At 44.7% G+C, this 19,597-nt stretch overlaps 1 protein-coding gene across 2 annotated transcripts in view; it reads left to right on the top strand.

Moving 5' to 3' along the window:
* The window catches only part of LOC124009579 (oxysterol-binding protein-related protein 1-like), a 39,254-nt gene that overhangs the window by 7,277 nt on the left and 12,380 nt on the right, over window positions 1-19,597 (top strand). The window contains exons 8-10 of one of the 2 annotated variants that reach the window (XM_046321491.1): window positions 5,682-5,823; window positions 15,300-15,417; window positions 15,627-15,845. In XM_046321491.1, coding sequence (XP_046177447.1) covers window positions 15,784-15,845 — 62 coding nt within the window. In that variant the 5' untranslated portion in view covers window positions 5,682-5,823; window positions 15,300-15,417; window positions 15,627-15,783. Of the gene's footprint in view, window positions 1-3,479; window positions 3,496-5,681; window positions 5,824-9,833; window positions 9,836-15,299; window positions 15,418-15,626; window positions 15,846-19,597 lie in introns of those variants that run through there. The other variant, XM_046321492.1, reaches the window with a different exon arrangement.

Raw genomic sequence — 19,597 nt, 5'->3', positions numbered from 1 at the left:
CTGATGCTCACATACACACACACGTCTGTGCAACTGTCTCAGCAACATCTTTGACACCGATTTCTGCCTCACACCTAAGTCACAACAAAAACACTGGCTCCATGTTATATATATTTTTTAATCTGTAGGAACAAGAACAACTGCTGTCACTTGGTTTTTGTCACCACTATCAGTGGTTTTGTGTGAGACTTCTAAAATCATTCACGTACAATATGTCCACAAAACAGAATGACAGCCGCCTCCAACCCCTCAGGGAACAGCATCACAGACAGATGCCAGGCAGCCATAACCCCTCGTCTTCTCAATGAGTCACCCTGTCTTTCATCTCTCACCAGGGGAGATGGTGACCTGAGCCCAGGTCTGCACCCTGCTCTCCGCACTGACCTCTCTCAGCGGGCCAGCTCACTGCATGGGACCTGAAGATGAACCTAAACACTTCCTGTCATGTTTCTTTTACAGTCTGAATTTCGTCGCTGTGATCACAGCATGTAGAACCAGGCTGTATTCGGAGGTCAAATGTTCAGATATGATGAAAATACAGTTGAAGTCGAAAGTTTACATACACTTAGGTTGGAGTCATTGAACGTTGTTTTTCAACCACTCCACAAATTTCTTGTTAACAAACTATAGTTTGGTTATGACATCTACTTTTTGCATGACACAAGTATTTTTTCCAACAATTGTTTACAGACAGATTATTTCACTTATAATTCACTGTATCACAATTCCAGTGAGTCAGAAGGTTTACATACACTAAGTTGACTGTGCCTTTAAACAGCTTGGAAAATTCCAGAAAATGATGTCATGGCTTTAGAAGCTTCTGATATGCTAACTGACATAATTTGAGTCAATTGGAGGTGTACCTGTGGATGTATTTCAAGGCCTACCTTCAAATTAAGTGCCTCTTTGCTTGACATTATGGGAAAATCAAAAGAAATCAGCCAAGACCTCAGAAAAAAATGTAAACCTCCACAAGTCTGGTTCATCCTTGGGAGCAATTTCCAAATGTCTGAAGGTACCACGTTCATCTGTACAAACAATAGTGCGCAAGTATAAACACTGTGGGACCACGCAACCATCATACTGCTCAGGAAGGAGACGCGTTCTGTCATCTAGAGATGAACGTACTTTGGTCCAAAAAGTGCAAATCAATCCCAGAACAACAGCAAAGGACCTTGTGAAGATGGTGGAGGAAACGGGTACAAAAGTATCTTTATCCACAGTAAAACAAGTCCTATATCGACATAACCTGTAAGGCCGCTCAACAAGGAAGAAGCCACTGCTCCAAAAACACCATAGAAAAGCCAGACTGTGCAACTGCACATGCGGACAAAGATTGTACTTTTTGGAGAAATGTCCTCTGGAGGGATGAAACAAAAATAGAACTGTTTGGCCATAATGACCATCATTATGTTTGGAGGAAAAGGGGGATGGTGGCAAGACGAAGGACACCATCCCAACCGTGAAGCATGGGGGTGGCAGCGTCAAGTTGTGGGGGTTGCTTTGCTGCAGGAGGGACTGGTGCACTTCACAAAAAAGGTGACATTATGAGGCCGGAAATTTACGTGGAAGCAACATCTCAAAACATCAGTCAGGAAGTTAAAGCATGGTCGCAAATGGTTCTTCCAAATGGACAATGACCCCAAGCATACTTCCAAAGTTGTGGCGAAATGGCTTAAGGACAACAAAGTCAAAGTAGTGGAGTGGCCATCACAAAGCCCTGCTCTCAATCCCATAGAACATTTGTGGGCAGAACTGAAAAAGTGTGTGTGAGCAAGGAGTCCTACAAACCTGACTCCGTTACATCAGCTCTGTCAGAAGGAATGGGCCAACATTCACCCAATTTATTGTGGGAAACTTGTGGAAGGCTACCCGAAACGTTTGACCCACGTTCAACCATTTTGAAGGCAAGGCTACCAAATACTAATTGAGTGTATGTAAACTTCTGACCCACTGGGAATGTGATTAAAGAAATAAAAGCTGAAATAAATCACTCTACTATTATTCTGACATTTCACATTCTTAAAATAAAGTGGTGATCCTAACTGACCTAATACAGGGAATTTTTACTAGGATTAAATGTCAGGAATTGTGAAACTGAGTTGAAATGTATTTGGCTAAGGTGTATGTAAACTTCCGACTTCAACTGTATAATAAATAGAGATGACTTGATTAGAATGTTCAGTGACATTGCACTCTACTAAACAGGCCCCAAGACCTTTCGTTGTTGTTTCCATGTTTGGTTAATTCTACTCCATTATGTAAATATGTTTAGTTAAATGCACAATTGGGAGGGTAGTGAAGAGACGAAACCGCTTAGTGCCAAAGAACCCCATTTAGATGTCAACACTGTACAGTAGTGTATCTAGTATTCAATAGGACCCGTTTGCCCCAAAATCTGTTTCCTCTCTAGCGTGAAAACAAAGTTAAAGCTTGCAGCTTCAGGGTCCCGTGCGGCGAGACTGGGAGCTGTGATTCTCTGAGGCTTTCGAAAGAATACAATACAGCCACAGAGCCTCAGCGGAGCTTAAAATAGCGCTGTGTGCTGAGGCGAGAGGCTGGAGGGATGGGATAGGGGGAGGAGAGGAGGGTAAGAGAGAGAAAGCACTGGGGCACGTTACACAACAAAGTATTCCCGGATGGTTCTCCAGAGCCAAGCTACCGCTTCAGATGCTCTTGTGAGCCTTGGCTCGGGCTCCTGCTGCAACGTGAGCTCAATTAGTTTCTGTAGCTACATAGATGAGCAAGACTACCTTGTTCTGAGTAGAGTGAATTTAGTGTTTACAAGTGCTTATTTCACAGGCAGAGTGAGAATATACTATTTGTAAGGATGTTTCATCTGGTGGATATAAAAGGCAGCATATGTTATGCTCATCAAAATGGCAGTTTCTCATTTATGTCCTAGATTTAAATCTAGAATGTTCTTCTGTTGATATTCCTTGATCTAAGAGAGGGAGGAGAGGGATAGATGTGGGGGATAAAGCATCTTTCAGCATTAAACAACTGGCCATGGTCAATAGAGGCTCATTCCTAATTGAAATGTCCTTGTATCTGATATTTTCCATTATTTATGGTATATCTAAGCAAATCCCCTTCCAGAGCATACAGACTGGAACTAACCCTGACCTATTTAAGACCGCATCTGGTTTTGTTCCCCTTCTCACTACAGTACCAACTCTCCCTAACCTCCATTGAGATCTCTAGAGGATGTCTTTTTAGCTGATGTGAATGTGTTGACAGGCCTACTGCACTGTAACTTGTATGGGGGGGGGGAGAAGATAAAATGGACTGTTTCTGACACTATGGTGCCAGACAGCAGAATGTCAAAGGCATCTATTTATAGGATGGATATGATTCACCCGTATTTCTTAAAATAAATTGATGTTCCACCCTTCAGAAAGTGAGTCCCAATTCTCCACCCCCAAAGTGTGGACTCCCATTTTGGAGAAGGATGAAAAATCAGGACTCAGCCATTCTACATTCAAACTAGACTTTGTAAGTCTTACACAAGGAATGGTTTTGACAAAAATGTTGTATTGAATTCAGGATTCAATTTTGATGTGGTTTCAGGTATTGTATATAAAACATGTTTACCTGGCCTTTTACCTTGTTTGATGTGTTGTTCCATCAAAGAATGGATGGAAAGTAATGACCCTATTTGTTGTGATAAATTCACCTTTTTTGCATCCCACCTGCCAATCTGATCATGTACTGATCACAAATAGAGCCCTTTTTGAAGCAGCTCAGCACAACCTGTATTAGCATATTGATTCACAGGATTCTTCCTCATCTCTCTGACCTCAGCCGCAGCACTGGAGCAGGCTGGGGTAATTAACATTGGGCCAGACTCCAATTAGAGCTATAGAGAACAGACAGACAATTATAATATACAGACAGTATATTATGATAATTGTCTGATCTATTGTCTGGGTTAGAAGGGATGGAGAACTTACAAGGCAACTACTTTGAGTTTTCAATTTACCATCTACCTATGTAAGTGTCCTGACATTTTCAGAAACAATCTAAGGACTGAATCATTCTATCAGAGTCCCTGCACTCTCCAGTGACTCTTCTTGTACTGAAGGGTTTTTGTTTATCGTCCTCTGTATTCTCTCTTGGAATTGTTATCTGGCCTCTGGATTTAAAGTGGTTATTTTAACTCCTGGTTATGTTCAAGAGCCATGATATATAATGTTCACTAATCCTTTTACGTCATCATATAGAATAGATAACAAGTACCCTCTCACTGTTTGTCCCCCCTACCTCTCAGGTAGCTATGACCTAGTGGTTATTTAACACCACTGATTATTACAGTATGAGTTTTACGTTAGTGTTTGGCCGGGGTTGTGGTATTGTTTGTCCACATGCCCTTTTGACTGTGATGACGACAAGCTCAACAATGTGTGCCTTGTACCAGAATAAGTAATACAGTAACGCACCAAGGTGAATGTCAGACAGCCACAATAGGTTGTAATAAAGGAAACAACACTTATTATTAGAAACTGCCCCTCGTGTGTGTGTGTGTGTGTGTGTGTGTGTGTGTGTGTGTGTGTACAGGCAGGGTAATTGAAGTTGTTGTTTTTTTCTTTCGTTTTTTTTTCTTTCATTTTTTTTCTCATAACTTTAATTGAAGATGGTGGCCGCTATCTCAGATTTACAGCCTGGTTTACTGGCTCCAGTTTCTGATGGAGACAGCTGAGGCTGTTTGCTGAGGCTGTTTGCTGAGGCTGTTTGCCTGTCATCCTTTCCCATGGTGACTTTGGCATCTTTTCACTCTGTGGGGACTTGACTCACTTTGTTTTTGTCTTCAGTTACTGTGCTTTTTTTACTCATGGAATTCAATCAACTTCTCCCCTCAGTAGATCAGTAGGGAAAGTATTTTAGATCAAGTATTTATTTATTTACCATAGTACTTATTTTCTCTGGAAACGCATCAAAGGAGAAACTGTAACTCGAAGTAGGTTGACTTTCTTTCCAGCGGTCTCTTGTGGTCTCTGGTGATTGACTCCGCCAGGACAGCGGAGTCAATCACCACCTTCCGGAGACACCTGAAACCCCACCTCTTTAAGGAATACCTAGGATAGGATAAGTAATCCCTCTCACCCCCCCCCACCTTTAAGATTTAGATGCACTATTGTAAAGTGACTGTTCCACTGGATGTCATAAGGTGAATGCACCAATTTGTAAGTCGCTCTGGATAAGAGCGTCTGCTAAATGACTTAAATGTAAATGTAAATGTTGAGTGGTCAAAGCCCAGGTTCTGACTTATGATGATGCTTGGTAAGAGTTTTGTTTTGTCATAGTGCCTTTTACTGCTGTCTTCCTGTTAGTGGAGGATCCATAACAGCAGCATCAGACAGGGGGGAATGGCCAGCAACCGAGCTCAGGTTGCCCAGGAAGACACTTGATCCTGGCCCACATTGCTCTCTGAGATGGGGGTGTTTGGTTCCGAGTGGAGGAAACTGGATCTGTAGGATGGGGTTTAGAACAATGACCTGCCTACCTGTCAGGAGCAGCTTCAACTACAAACTCTACAGAGGGAGTGATCAATACCACACAAACACATCTCACTGTTTATCAGATCTATTAAAACAAATGTCAAATTAATGTTGTGTGGGATAGTGTTTGTTATGGCATTCTATGCCATGTCTTGTCTAAAGTGTGTGTGTGTGTGTGTGAAGTTGGAACAGGAAGTAGAGAAGAACAAGCTGTCAGAGGCTCTCCAGACGTTAGCTACAGAGCACCAGGAAGTAGACCAACAGTCCCTCTGTAAAGCCACACTATACACACTCACAGAGGATGACTGCTATGATGCCCTGTCAGGTCAGTCAAATCCAACAAACACTTGATGCATCCCAAACGGCGTCCTATTCCCTATATAGTGCGCTACTTTTGACCGAAGCCTAATGGGTAGAGCACTAGAAGTACACTATATAGGGAGTAGGGGCAGTATAAGTTCTCCAACATCTGATATTTTCATTCAGAGTATTGTGATTTGAATTGCAGGCTATCCTGTTTTTCTTTGACCTCTAACTGTTGTTGACTCTGATCATTTCTGAAAGACCTCTATAAACACCTCTATACAAAACGATCTATTAACGCTTCTGGAGTACACTGCCAGTTTATAGTTTCAACGTTTCTTTGCACTCTATACAGCAGGTGTAGAACAGTACAGTGAAATGCTTATTTACAAGCTCTTTCCCAACAATGCAGTAAGAAAACACACGAAAACACACGAAGTACGAAAAGAAAAAGTACCAGTACCATAATTACAAAGTGCAGGGGTACTGTATATGTAAATGGGTAAAAATGATACATATTAATGGTAATATTAATCAATATAGCAGCAGTGTAAGTGGTGAGTGGGTTTGAATAAATAATGGGTTGACTATCGTGGCTCTGCAGCAATTAACTATAAAGCTGAGTTGTCCTTCTGTCTGAATTGTTCATTGAAACTATCTGGTTCCCTAACCATAGCTCGTCCCCACTCTTGTCAGAAGTGAAAAGCACTTCCCCTGTGGAGTTGTTTCTGTGTTGAAGAATAGGCTGGATCCTATATAGACGCATAGTTTATTTTTATCAGCAGCACTGACACCTTTAGGCTCCAGCAACACTTATTTCTGCAGCAGACAGTAGGCTCTGGGGATGAGGGAGATTTCACTCTTTGTTTTGTCCTTTATACTGTAACTGGTTGGCAGTATTCTTTGGTAGAGCGTTAATAATTGTGTTGTATGATTGTATGCTGACTGCCATAGCAATGGGTAGCCTATCCTTCAGATGGTCCTCGTAAACACACATTTTCACCACCTTTGATTATGCAATATCATACAACCTCAATTGTATATGGATTGCTCATGACCATAGGCAGTTCTATCAGATGAGAACATCACACAAAGAGCAAGTTGAAGTTAAGAGCAACTTTAGAGTGTGTGTCTCGGAACATAATTCACCTCACATCCTCAAGTGCCCACAGCTTGGTCCATTGCCCCAGATGGTCCCCAGGGCACCGCAGCCACCCCAGCCTCCCTCCACATCTTCCTGTCTAATGACCAATCCCAGTGATGCATTACACAGCTGGTTACCCAACCTGCTACACTGGCTAATTGTCTCCATGTTGGGCTCAAATAATTGCCCTTAGAACTAGTGTCACAGAGAAGTAACAACCTCAAAATGGCCTCTGCTAATGAATCCCAAGGCTGAGTCAGCTAGCAGTTGCTTCTTCTTAAGGCTGAAATATTATCCCTTATTGAAAAGATATAGAAGAATTTAACACGATTCTTATGTTCTACCTGGAACTTGTAAGTAATACATATGGCAACAAATACACATACAAGATTCATAGTAATATGTAATATGACTTAAATGGGTGGATGACATTTAGACATAAATGAAATGTTGCACGTATTGTATAAAAAAACATACAAGAGACATGTAACCTAATCGTTCTAAGGTCTCTCATACATGGGACATACACATTTCTAGCAACTTAGATCATAGTAATAGCAAGCTGTTGAAGGAGACATTTAAACTAAATTTATGCTTATTTATGCTTATTTCGAAAATGCGATTCTGAGGCTCCAGAGGGTTGCGGAGGTCAAATTGAGCTCCATACCGCATCACCATGCACCTCCCAAGTGTTCTAACAATGCTTGAGGGCTCAATATACTGTAGCTATGAATTGACACGATTGGTTGACAGTAGGTGGGGGCCGGAGGTCCTGTATAAACACGAACTCACTTCCTTGACAACTTACTTCACAACAGCTCTGCTCCACGAAGCGCAAGAAGTATGAATGTCCTGAGTTCTGCAGAGGCCGTACCACTGTAAATGGTGTACGGCCACTGCAGTTGTCGGATTGACCATGCAGAACCTTTAAGCCATCTAAGGTCTCACATACATGGGTCATGCACATTTCAAAGCACTTCCATACCACTGTCTGACGTCATTGATGCATACAATGTTACTTATTGAAGAAAGAAGCAAGTATTGCCCAGCAAGGTAACCTGTCTAAATAACTATCGCCCGTAGCACTCACATCTGTAGCCATTAAATGCTTTGAAAGGCTGGCCATGGCTCACATCAACACCATCATCCCACATACACTGGGCCCACTCCAATTCAAATACCACCCCAACAGATCCACAGATGACGCAATCTCTAATACACTGCACACTGCCCTCTCCCATCTGGACAAGAGGAACACCTACGTGAGAATGCTGTTCATTGACTACAGCTCAACATTCAACACCATAGTGCCCTCCAAGCTGATCACTAAGCTCGGGACCGAACACCTCCCTCTTCAACTGGATCCTGCACTTCCTGACAGGCCGCCCCCAGGTGGTGAGGATAGGCAACAACACATCCGACACACTGACCGTCATCACGGGGGCCCCTCAGGGTTGCGTGCTTACTTACCTCATGTACTCCCTGTTCACCCAAAACTGTGGCCACGCACGACTCCAACACCATCATTAAGTTTGCTTGACGACGATGAGACAGCCTATAGAGAGGAGGTCAGTGGCCTGGCAGTGTGGTTCCAGGACAACAACCTCTCCCTCAATGTCAGCAAGACAAAGGAGCTGATCGTGGACTACAGGGCATGCCCCCATCCACATCGACGGGGCTGTAGTGGAGCTTCAATTTCCTCAGGGTCCACATCACTAAGGAATTATCATGGTCCACACACACCAACACAGTCGTGACAAATGCCCAACAACTCCACTTCAGGAGGCTGAAAAGATTTGGCATGGGCCTTCAGATTCTCAAAGTTCTACAGCTGCACCATTGAGAGCATCTTGACTGGCTGTATCACTGCTTGGTATGTCAACTGCTTGGCATCCAATCGCAAGGCGCTACAGAGGGTAATGCATATGGCCCAGTACATCACTGGGGCCGAGCTCCCTGCCATCCAGGACCAATATACCAGGCGGTGTCAGAGGAAGGCCCTAAAAATGGTCAAAAACTCCAGCCACCAAAGTCATAGACTGTTCTCCACCGTACGGCAATCTGTACCGATGCACTAAGTCTGGAACCAACAGGACTCTGAACAGCTTCTACCCCTAAGCCATAAGACTGCCAAATAGTTAGTCTGGGTAGGTATTGGTTAACTATTTAACTGCATTAATCTGCATTGACCCCTTTTTGCACTACCCTGTTTGATTCATCACATACGCTGCTGCTACTGTTTATTATCTATCCTGTCGCCTCTTCACTTTATACCTAGCTATATGTACATACTGTATCTACCTCGTACCCCTGCAAATCGAATCGGTACTGGTAGGCCGTGTATGAAACCAATATATCGTTACTCATTGTGTATTTATTCCCTGTGTTATTTTTCTATTATTTATTTATTTATTTATTCTCTGCATTGTTGGGAAGGGTCCGTAAGTAAGCATCTGACTGTTAGACTAGACCGGTTGTTTACGAAGCATGTGTCATATACATTTGATTTTGATATAACCAGAGGAAATGGAATTGTTATCTCCAGTAGTTACTCTATGCTTGGCCTTAACGTGAACTACCAATGGTTGAGTACTGAATTAGATATAGCACTCTGTAGTGGCCAGCTCCAGCACAGTGTACCGTGCATTCAGAAAGTGTTAAGATCCCGTCCCCTTTCTCCACATTGTGTTACGTTGCGGCCTTATTCTAAAATGTATTGAAATATGTTTTTTCCTCGTCAATCTTCACACGGTATGTAGCCCATTATGATGAAGCTAAAACTCTGGGGGGTTTTCTACAAAAAACAAAAACCGTATTTACATAAGTATACAGCCTTGAGACTAGAAATTGAGCTCGGTTGCATCCTGTTTCCCTTGATCATCCTTGAGATGTTTCTACAACTAGATTTGGAAAGGCACACACCTGTCTACATAAGGTCCAACAGTTGACTGTGCATGTCAGAGCTAAAACCAAGCCATGAGGTTGAATGAATTGTCCATAGAGCTCCGAGACAGGATTGTGTCGAGGCACAGATCTGGGGAAAGGTACCAAAAATGTCTGAACCATTGAAGGTGCCCAAGAACACAGTGGCCGCCATCATTCTTAAACGGAAGTTTGGAACCACCAAGGCTCTTCCTAGAGCTCACCGCCTGGCCAAACTGAGCAATTGGGGGAGAAGGGCCTTGGTCAGGGAGGTGAACAAGAACCTACTGGTCACGCTGACAGAGCTCCAGAGTTCCTCTGTGGAGATGGGAGAATCTTCCATTTACATTTACATTTAAGTCATTTAGCAGACGCTCTTATCCAGAGCGACTTACAAATTGGTGCATTCACCTTATGACATCCAGTGGGACAGTCACTTAACAATAGTGCATCTAAAACTTAAGGGGGGGTGCGAGGGATTACTTATCCTATCCTAGGTATTCCTTAAAGAGGTGGGGTTTCAGGTGTCTCCGGAAGGTGGTGATTGACTCCGCTGTCCTGGCGTCGTGAGGGAGTTTGTTCCACCATTGGGGGGCCAGGGCAGCGAACAGTTTTGACTGGGCTGAGCGGGAGCTGTACTTCCTCAGTGGTAGGGAGGCGAGCAGGCCAGAGGTGGATGAACGCAGTGCCCTTGTTTGGGTGTAGGGCCTGATCAGAGCCTGGAGGTACTGAGGTGCCGTTCCCCTCACAGCTCCGTAGGCAAGCACCATGGTCTTGTAGCGGATGCGAGCTTCAACTGGAAGCCAGTGGAGAGAACGGAGGAGCGGGGTGACGTGAGAGAACTTGGGAAGGTTGAACACCAGACGGGCTGCGGCGTTCTGGATGAGTTGAAGGGGTTTAATGGCACAGGCAGGGAGCCCAGCCAACAGCGAGTTGCAGTAATCCAGACGGGAGATGACAAGTGCCTGGATTAGGACCTGCGCCGCTTCCTGTGTGAGGCAGGGTCGTACTCTGCGGATGTTGTAGAGCATGAACCTACAGGAACGGGCCACCGCCTTGATTTTGGTTGAGAATGACAGGGTGTTGTCCAGGATCACGCCAAGGTTCTTGGCGCTCTGGGAGGAGGACACAATGGAGTTGTCAACCGTGATGGCGAGATCATGGAACGGGCAGTCCTTCCCCGGGAGGAGGAGCAGCTCCGTCTTGCCGAGGTTCAGCTTGAGGTGGTGATCCGTCATCCACACTGATATGTCTGCCAGACATGCAGAGATGCGATTCGCCACCTGGTCATCAGAAGGGGGAAAGGAGAAGATTAATTGTGTGTCGTCTGCATAGCAATGATAAGAGAGACCATGTGAGGTTATGACAGAGCCAAGTGACTTGGTGTATAGCGAGAATAGGAGAGGGCCAAGAACAGAGCCCTGGGGGACACCAGTGGTGAGAGCGCGTGGTGAGGAGACAGATTCTCGCCACGCCACCTGGTAGGAGCGACCTGTCAGGTAGGACGCAATCCAAGCGTGGGCCGCGCCGGAGATGCCCAACTCGGAGAGGGTGGAGAGGAGGATCTGATGGTTCACAGTATCGAAGGCAGCCGATAGATCTAGAAGGATGAGAGCAGAGGAGAGAGAGTTAGCTTTAGCAGTGCGGAGCGCCTCCGTGATACAGAGGAGAGCAGTCTCAGTTGAATGACTAGTCTTGAAACCTGACTGATTTGGATCAAGAAGGTCATTCAGAGAGAGATAGCGGGAGAGCTGGCCAAGGACGGCACGTTCAAGAGTTTTGGAGAGAAAAGAAAGAAGGGATACTGGTCTGTAATTGTTGACATCGGAGGGATCGAGTGTAGGTTTTTTCAGAAGGGGTGCAACTCTCGCTCTCTTGAAGACGGAAGGGACGTAGCCAGCGGTCAGGGATGAGTTGATGAGCGAGGTGAGGTAAGGGAGAAGGTCTCCGGAAATGGTCTGGAGAAGAGAGGAGGGGATAGGGTCAAGCGGGCAGGTTGTTGGGCGGCCGGCCGTCACAAGACGCGAGATTTCATCTGGAGAGAGAGGGAGAAAGAGGTCAGAGCACAGGGTAGGGCAGTGTGAGCAGAACCAGCGGTGTCGTTTGACTTAGCAAACGAGGATCGGATGTCGTCGACCTTCTTTTCAAAATGGTTGACGAAGTCATCTGCAGAGAGGGAGGAGGGGGAGGGGAGGAGGATTCAGGAGGGAGGAGAAGGTGGCAAAGAGCTTCCTAGGGTTAGAGGCAGATGCTTGGAATTTAGCGTGGTAGAAAGTGGCTTTAGCAGCAGAAACAGAGGAGGAAAATGTAGAGAGGAGGGAGTGAAAGGATGCCAGGTCCGCAGGGAGGCGAGTTTTCCTCCATTTCCGCTCGGCTGCCCGGAGCCCTGTTCTGTGAGCTCGCAATGAGTCATCGAGCCACGGAGCGGGAGGGGAGGACCGAGCCGGCCTGGAGGATAGGGGACATAGAGAGTCAAGGGATGCAGAGAGGGAAGAGAGGAGGGTTGAGGAGGCAGAATCAGGAGATAGGTGGGAGAAGGTTTGAGCGGAGGGAAGAGATGATAGGATGGAAGAGGAGAGAGTAGCGGGGGAGAGAGAGCGAAGGTTGGGACGGCGCGATACCATCCGAGTAGGGGCAGTGTGGGAGGTGTTGGATGAGAGCGAGAGGGAAAAGGATACAAGGCAGTGGTCGGAGACTTGGAGGGGAGTTGCAATGAGGTTAGTGGAAGAACAGCATCTAGTAAAGATGAGGTCGAGCGTATTGCCTGCCTTGTGAGTAGGGGGGAAGGTGAGAGGGTGAGGTCAAAAGAGGAGAGGAGTGGAAAGAAGGAGGCAGAGAGGAAAGAGTCAAAGGTAGACGCGGGGAGGTTAAAGTCGCCCAGAACTGTGAGAGGTGAGCCGTCCTCAGGAAAGGAGCTTATCAAGGCATCAAGCTCATTGATGAACTCTCCGAGGGAACCTGGAGGGCGATAAATGATAAGGATGTTAAGCTTGAAAGGGCTAGTAACTGTGACAGCATGGAATTCAAAGGAGGCGATAGACAGATGGGTAAGGGGAGAAAGAGAGAATGACCACTTGGGAGAGATGAGGATCCCGGTGCCACCACCCCGCTGACCAGACGCTCTCGGGGTGTGCGAGAACACGTGGGCGGACGAAGAGAGAGCAGTAGGAGTAGCAGTGTTGTCTGTGGTGATCCATGTTTCCGTCAGTGCCAAGAAGTCGAGGGACTGGAGGGAGGCATAGGCTGAGATGAACTCTGCCTTGTTGACCGCAGATTGGCAGTTCCAGAGGCTACCGGAGACCTGGAACTCCACGTGGGTCGTGCGAGCTGGGACCACCAGAGTAGGGTGGCCGCGGCCACGCGGTGAGGAGCGTTTGTATGGTCTGTGCAGAGAGGAGAGAACAGGGATAAACAGACACATAGTTGACAGGCTACAGAAGAGGCTACGCTAATGCAAAGGAGATTGGAATGACAAGTGGACTACACGTCTCGAATGTTCAGAAAGTTAAGCTACGTAGCAAGAATCTTATTGACTAAAATGATTAAAATGATACAGTACTGCTGAAGTAGGCCAGCTGGCAGTGGGTGCGTTGTTGACACTACACTAATCAAGTCGTTCCGTTGAGTGTAATAGTTTCTGCAGTGTTGCTATTCGGGGGCTAGCTGGCTAGCTAGCAGTGTTGTTTACGTTACGTTGCGTTAAAAGAACGACAATAGCTGGCTAGCGAACCTAGAAAATCGCTCTAGACAACCATCTACAGCACTCCACCAATCAGGCCTTTATGGTAGAGTGGCCAGACAGAATAACTCTTCAGTAAAAAGGGACATCACAGCCTGCTTGGAGTTTGCAAAAAGGCATCTCTAATGGACTTTCAGACCATAAGAAACAATATTCTCTGGTCTGATTAAACCAAGATTGAACTCTTTGGTCTGAATGCCAAGCATCACGTCTGGAGTAAACCTGGCAGCATGCCTACGGTGAAGCATGGTGGTGGCACCATCATGCTGTGGGGATGTTTTTAAGCGGCAGGGACTGGGAGACTAGTCAGGTTTGAGGGAAAGATGAACGAAGCAAAGTACAGAGAGATCCTTGATGAAACCCTGCTCCAGAGCACTCAGGACCTCAGACTGGGGCGAAGGTTCACCTTCCAACAGGACAATGACCCTAAGCACACAGCCAAGACAAAGCAGGAGTGGATTCGGGACAAGTCTCTGAATGTCCTTGAGTGGCCCAACTAGAGCCCGGACTTGAACCCGATCGAACATCTCTGGAGAGACCTGAAAATAGATGTGCAGCTACGCTCCCCATCCAACCTGACAGAATGGGAGAAACTCTCAAAATACAGGTGTGCCAGGCATGTAGCGTCATACGTGTGATGACCCTCCCACTCGGTCTGACGAATTCTTTCTCTCTGCTCTTGTTTTCCTTAATAAGATGTCGGTATTAGGGTCATCAGCAGAATGGGACACACCTGGGCTCGGGTGTGTCCCGGGGATAAATACCCCTTTCCCCCATACATCAAGGAGACTCTGTCCACACAGACACTGCTTTTTGTTATGGCATTTTGCGGCTTTGTGTTTGTTTGTTTTTAGCACCTCTTAACACCCCTCATTATCACCATCTACGCACGCATCCACTCACTTACAGTTGTCGTGTCTTGGGTTTGCCGGATTAAGTGATATGACATGCTATTCTATGAAATCCTTTCTCTGTAATTAATATTACCTGATTGAGCTAATCATGTAAATGTAATTAAGAGCACTTATCTTCCGAATAAACTCTTAAAGACCTAGTAATATTTGACATCAATAGCAGTCAATATTAATCGTCAGCTTATTTCAGTCTCATCTGAAAGTTGTAAAGTTGCCTTTTAGAGTGATCCCTGTTACTCTAGGATTGTTGCATTATTCATCCATCCACAGTTATCTACTGGTCAGAGCTCTCTCTCTCTCTCTCTCTCTCTCTCTCTCTCTCTCTTCTTATAAATAGACCATGCTTACTGCATCTATAATGAGATGATAAAGATCGACCAGCATGTTTATGGAGCATTATGAGACCTGTTTGTTTACATAATATGCTTGTTTGTTTAAATAATAAAGATACATCAACGCATTTTGTCCATTTCTTTGATTGAACTTTAGTTTTGGATTAAGCCACATGACCCACGTTTATAAATAGCATTACTCTATAACGAGAGATTTGAAGCTTTGTTGTTCTCATAACTGATCATGCCAGCTCAATTTTTGAATTTAAATGCTTTATTGGCATGTCAAAAAAATGCATTTGTATTGCCACTATCATTAAGTTCTTGAATATTTAGTTAGTCATGCCAGCTCCCTAACCCCAGTATCTCAGCTCCTCCTCATTGTTTAGAGATTCTGTTTCCCATCCCCCTTTTACTGGGTGTTAATACCTGTGTCGTCCCTAGTAGCAGTAGAGTGAGGTCTAGGTGAGAGGCGGAGCCAGAGTACTGTACGAACCACAGCAGACACAGCACCCGGAGGAAGCAGAGCATTTATGTGGCTTCTCATTGGAACACTATCCCACAGGTGGGGTTTCGCAGGCTCCAGGGAGGGAGAGGAGGAGGAAGAGAGAGTTCAGTCAGTCACTACTGGGTGGAGGAGTGTGCAGGCAGGTTGCAGGTCTAAGAATAGAGTTTTTGGACTAGGTTTCAGCTAAGCTTACCATGTTTTGGACTGAGCTCAAAGGTGACATGACCCCCTCTGTCTCTCTGGCCACTGGCATCCCACTCCTGCAGATTCCGAGAACAAGCGTTCTCTCTCTCTGAACGGCTTCCTGTTTGTGGTCAGACACTCGATTGAAGAGGAGGAAGAGGAAGAGGGGAGAGAGCCCCCTCTGTTCAGCAGCAGCCTCCATTGCGGTACCACCCTCAGGGAACGGCCACCGCCAGCGGAATGTCCGGGGAGGGTAACCATGGTAACCCAAAGGCCCAGTGCAATGGAGTAAAGAAGCACAGGTAGGATCACGCTCTACTTAATGTGATGTAACGGCTTGTTTCCCACATGGTTTCCAGTTTGGTTTTCTTGTCTCCTTCCTTCTCCTGTGTGTGTAATAGCAAGGATTGTATCCGTGTTTGGCTCAATTCCATTATTTTTAGTTGATCGTTAGATTTCATTTCAAAAGTGTGTTTTTATCACGTGTGACATTTTGTAGGAAATCACTTTGTAGGAAAGACTCACCAGTCACAATGTTGTTACTGCTGATGTCAATAATGTCATTATAATGTATAATATTTGATCACTTAGCATAAGTCTTTGATGACTGTTGTGGTGCTCAGAATAGACTGTCAGCAGCCAGCAGCTCTACAGTATAGTATGTAATGTGATACCCCAGTCTGTCTGTCTTTCTGTTCCAGTTTTTTTGTTTGAGCACCCAAGCCCCATAGACAGGTTTCTCTTGTTTTTCCATCCACAGTTATGTCATTCGGATTCAGCAGACTAGTGGCTTATTGGTGCTTCGTACACTGGGTCAGAGCAGAAAGCTTTTAGTATATTGGCCAACCTACTTTCTTTACGTGGATGAGGATGGTGGCATGCCCTCTTTCTTAATCCAACAATTGAACAGTGAATAATTTACTTGCAAGTACTTGCCAGCTTAGAGAAACAAAGACCGTGAGGAAAGGTGTGTGTGTGTGTGTGTGTGTGTGTGTGTGTGTGTGTGTGTGTGTGTGTGTGTGTGTGTGTGTGTGTGTGTGTGTGTGTGTGTGTGTGTGTGTGTGTGTGTGTGTGTGTGTGTGTGTGTGTGTGTGTGTGTGTGTGTGTGAGCATGCACCTTTATTTGTATTGAAAGAGATTGATGAGAAGCTTGCTTATACATTATAAATACTGTCAGACCCTTGTTTGTGTCTCTGGCTGTGTGTGGATACAGTACATTCGGAAAGTATTCTGACCTCTTGACTTTTTACACATTTTGTAGCGTTACAGCCTTATTCAAAAATGAATTTTAAAATGTTTTCCCTCATCATCCTACTCACAATAATCCATAATGACAGAGTGAAAACTGATTTTTTGCATTTATTGCAAATGTATTAAATATTTTTAAAAACATGACTTATTTACATAGGTATTCAGACCCTTTGCTATGAGACTCAAAATTGAGCTCAGGTGCATCCTGTTTCCATTGATCATCCATGAGATGTTTCTACACCTTGGTTGGAGTTCAACCGTGGTAAATTCAATTGATTGGACATGATTTGGAAAGGCACACACCTGTCTATATAAGGTCCAACAGTTGACAGTGCATGTCAGAGCAAAAACCAAGCCATGAGGTGGAAGAAATTGTCCGCAGAGCTCAGAGACAACAGGATTGTGTCGAGGCACAGATCTGGGGAAGGGTACCAAAACATGTCTGCAGCATTGAAGGTCCCAAGAACACAGTGGCCTCCATCATTCTTAAACGGAAGAAGTTTGGAAGTTTGGAATCACCAAGACTCTTCCTAGAGCTGGCCGCCTGGCCAAACTGAGCAATTGGGGGCCTTGGTCAGGGAGGTGACCAAGAATCTAATGGGCACGCTGACAGAGCTCCAGAGTGCATCTGTGGAGATGGGAGACCCTTCCAGATGGACAACTATCTCTGCAGCACTCCACCAATCAGGCCTTTATGGTAGAGTGACCAGACAGAAGCACTCCTCAGTAAAAGGGACATCACAGCCTGCTTGGAGTTTGCCAAAAGGCACCTGAAAGACTCTCAAACCATGAGAAACAAGATTCCCTGGTCTGATGAAACCAAGATTGAACTCTTTGGTCTGAATGCCAATCATAACGTCTGGAGTAAACCTGTCACCATGCCTATGGTTAAGCATGGTGGTGGTATCATCATGCTGTGGGGATGTTTTTAAGTGACGGGGACTGGGAGACTAGTCAGGTTTGAGGGAAAGATGAACGAAGCAAAGTACAGAGAGATACTTGATGAAACCCTGCTCCAGAGCACTCAGGACCTCAGACTGGGGCGAAGGTTCACCTTCCAACAGGACAACGACCCTAAGCACACAAGCCAAGACAACGCAGGAGTGGCTTGGGACAGATCTCTGAATGTCCTTGAGTGGCCCAGCCAGAGCACAGACTTGAACCTGATCGAACATCTCTGGAGTGACCTGAAAATAGCTGTGCAGCAACACTCCCCATCCAACCTGACAGAGCTTGAGAGGATCCTCGGAGAATAATTGGAGAAACTCCCCAAATACTGGTGTGCCAAGCTTGTAGCATCATACCTGTGACGACCCTCCCCCTGTGATAAATTATTTTCTCGTTTCCTTAATAAGATGTCGGTGGGCGGAGCTGTTAGGGTCATCAGCAAGATTGGACACACCTGGGCTCGGGTGTGTCCTGGGGATAAATACACCTTTCCCCCATACATTAAGGTGACTTTCTCCACGCAGACACACTGTTGTTGTTTTCGTGGCATTTTCGGGCTTCTTTTTTTGTTTGTTTGTTTTAGTCACTACTCAACACCCCTCATTATCACCATCTATGCACGCATCCACTCACTTACACTACTGACGACACACACTATTGTGACTTGTATATTGGTTACTTTTTTGTTATTTCTATATTTCTGCTTTGTCACCCTCTTTGTTACGGGCTAAGAGCCGGTTCGTAACAAATGGGGCCAGGTCTGGAATATAAATTTGGTTCAGAGACATTTTGGCATGTAGTATTTTGTTGCATTATGATGGGTTAATGCTAATTGGGATGCACTTTGGTTGGTATTCACTGACTAGTCTTGTTTTTTATTGAACTTTTATTTAAACAGGGAGTCACATTGAGATTAAAATCTCTTTTACCAGAGCCCTGTACACATTACAAGAAAAACAGAATATTAAAACAACGTACACGTGTATAAAACAATAAAAAAATATATATATATTAATAGACATTTAGTAAAAGCAATCACATTCAACTACATAGAGGCCCCCAACCAATCATTTAAACTACCTGAGAAACACCAGCACATCTAACTGCAGTGAACTTTGCAGATTGTTCCACAAATTAGGGGCATAAAAGCAAAAGGCAGATTTTCCCAAATCTATGGAGACTAGAATGGGATTGGTAACTTAAATAATGATGTTACATATAGAGGGAGTTTCTGTAAGATTGCTTGATAAATAAATAAAAGAGAATGCAGCTTTCTTTTTACAGACATAGTGGTCCATCCCACATTTTATACAGACTACAATGATGATTCCTAAAATTGTCCCCGGTGATTAAATGTATTGCTGAATGGTAGACTGCGTGCAAGGATTTTAAAACAGGTTGCCGCATTCATGTCAACAATATCACCAAAATCCAATACAGGGAGAAGCTTTGTTCAAACAATCTTTCTCCTATTTTTAATACTAAGGCATGATTTTATTTTGATATAAAAAAACATCTTGGATCTTAGCTTCTTAGTCAGATTTTTTTATATGCGTTACAAAGAATAACTTGTCATTAATCCAGACACCCAGGTACTTATACTGAGAAAGAAGCTCAATTTGGGCTCCATTTATAGTGCAAATATGCAGGTCCTCAGGGTCAACATTATGTGACCTAAAGAACAGTATGAGCTTGGTTTTACTTGTATTTAACACTAATTTAAGATCTGTAAGTGATTTATGAATTTAATCAAAGTCATGCTGAAGTTCACGAATGGCCTGCTGCACTGAGGTGGAACAGGAATACAGAACTGCATAGAGATGAATGTTACAAGTATTAACAGTGTTTCCTATGT

This window comes from Oncorhynchus gorbuscha, linkage group LG22 (genome assembly GCF_021184085.1).
Source record: "Oncorhynchus gorbuscha isolate QuinsamMale2020 ecotype Even-year linkage group LG22, OgorEven_v1.0, whole genome shotgun sequence".
Classification (NCBI taxonomy): Eukaryota; Metazoa; Chordata; class Actinopteri; order Salmoniformes; family Salmonidae; genus Oncorhynchus; species Oncorhynchus gorbuscha.
Note: the sequence above shows the minus strand (reverse complement) of the source record. Positions and strands in the feature narration are given on the sequence as shown.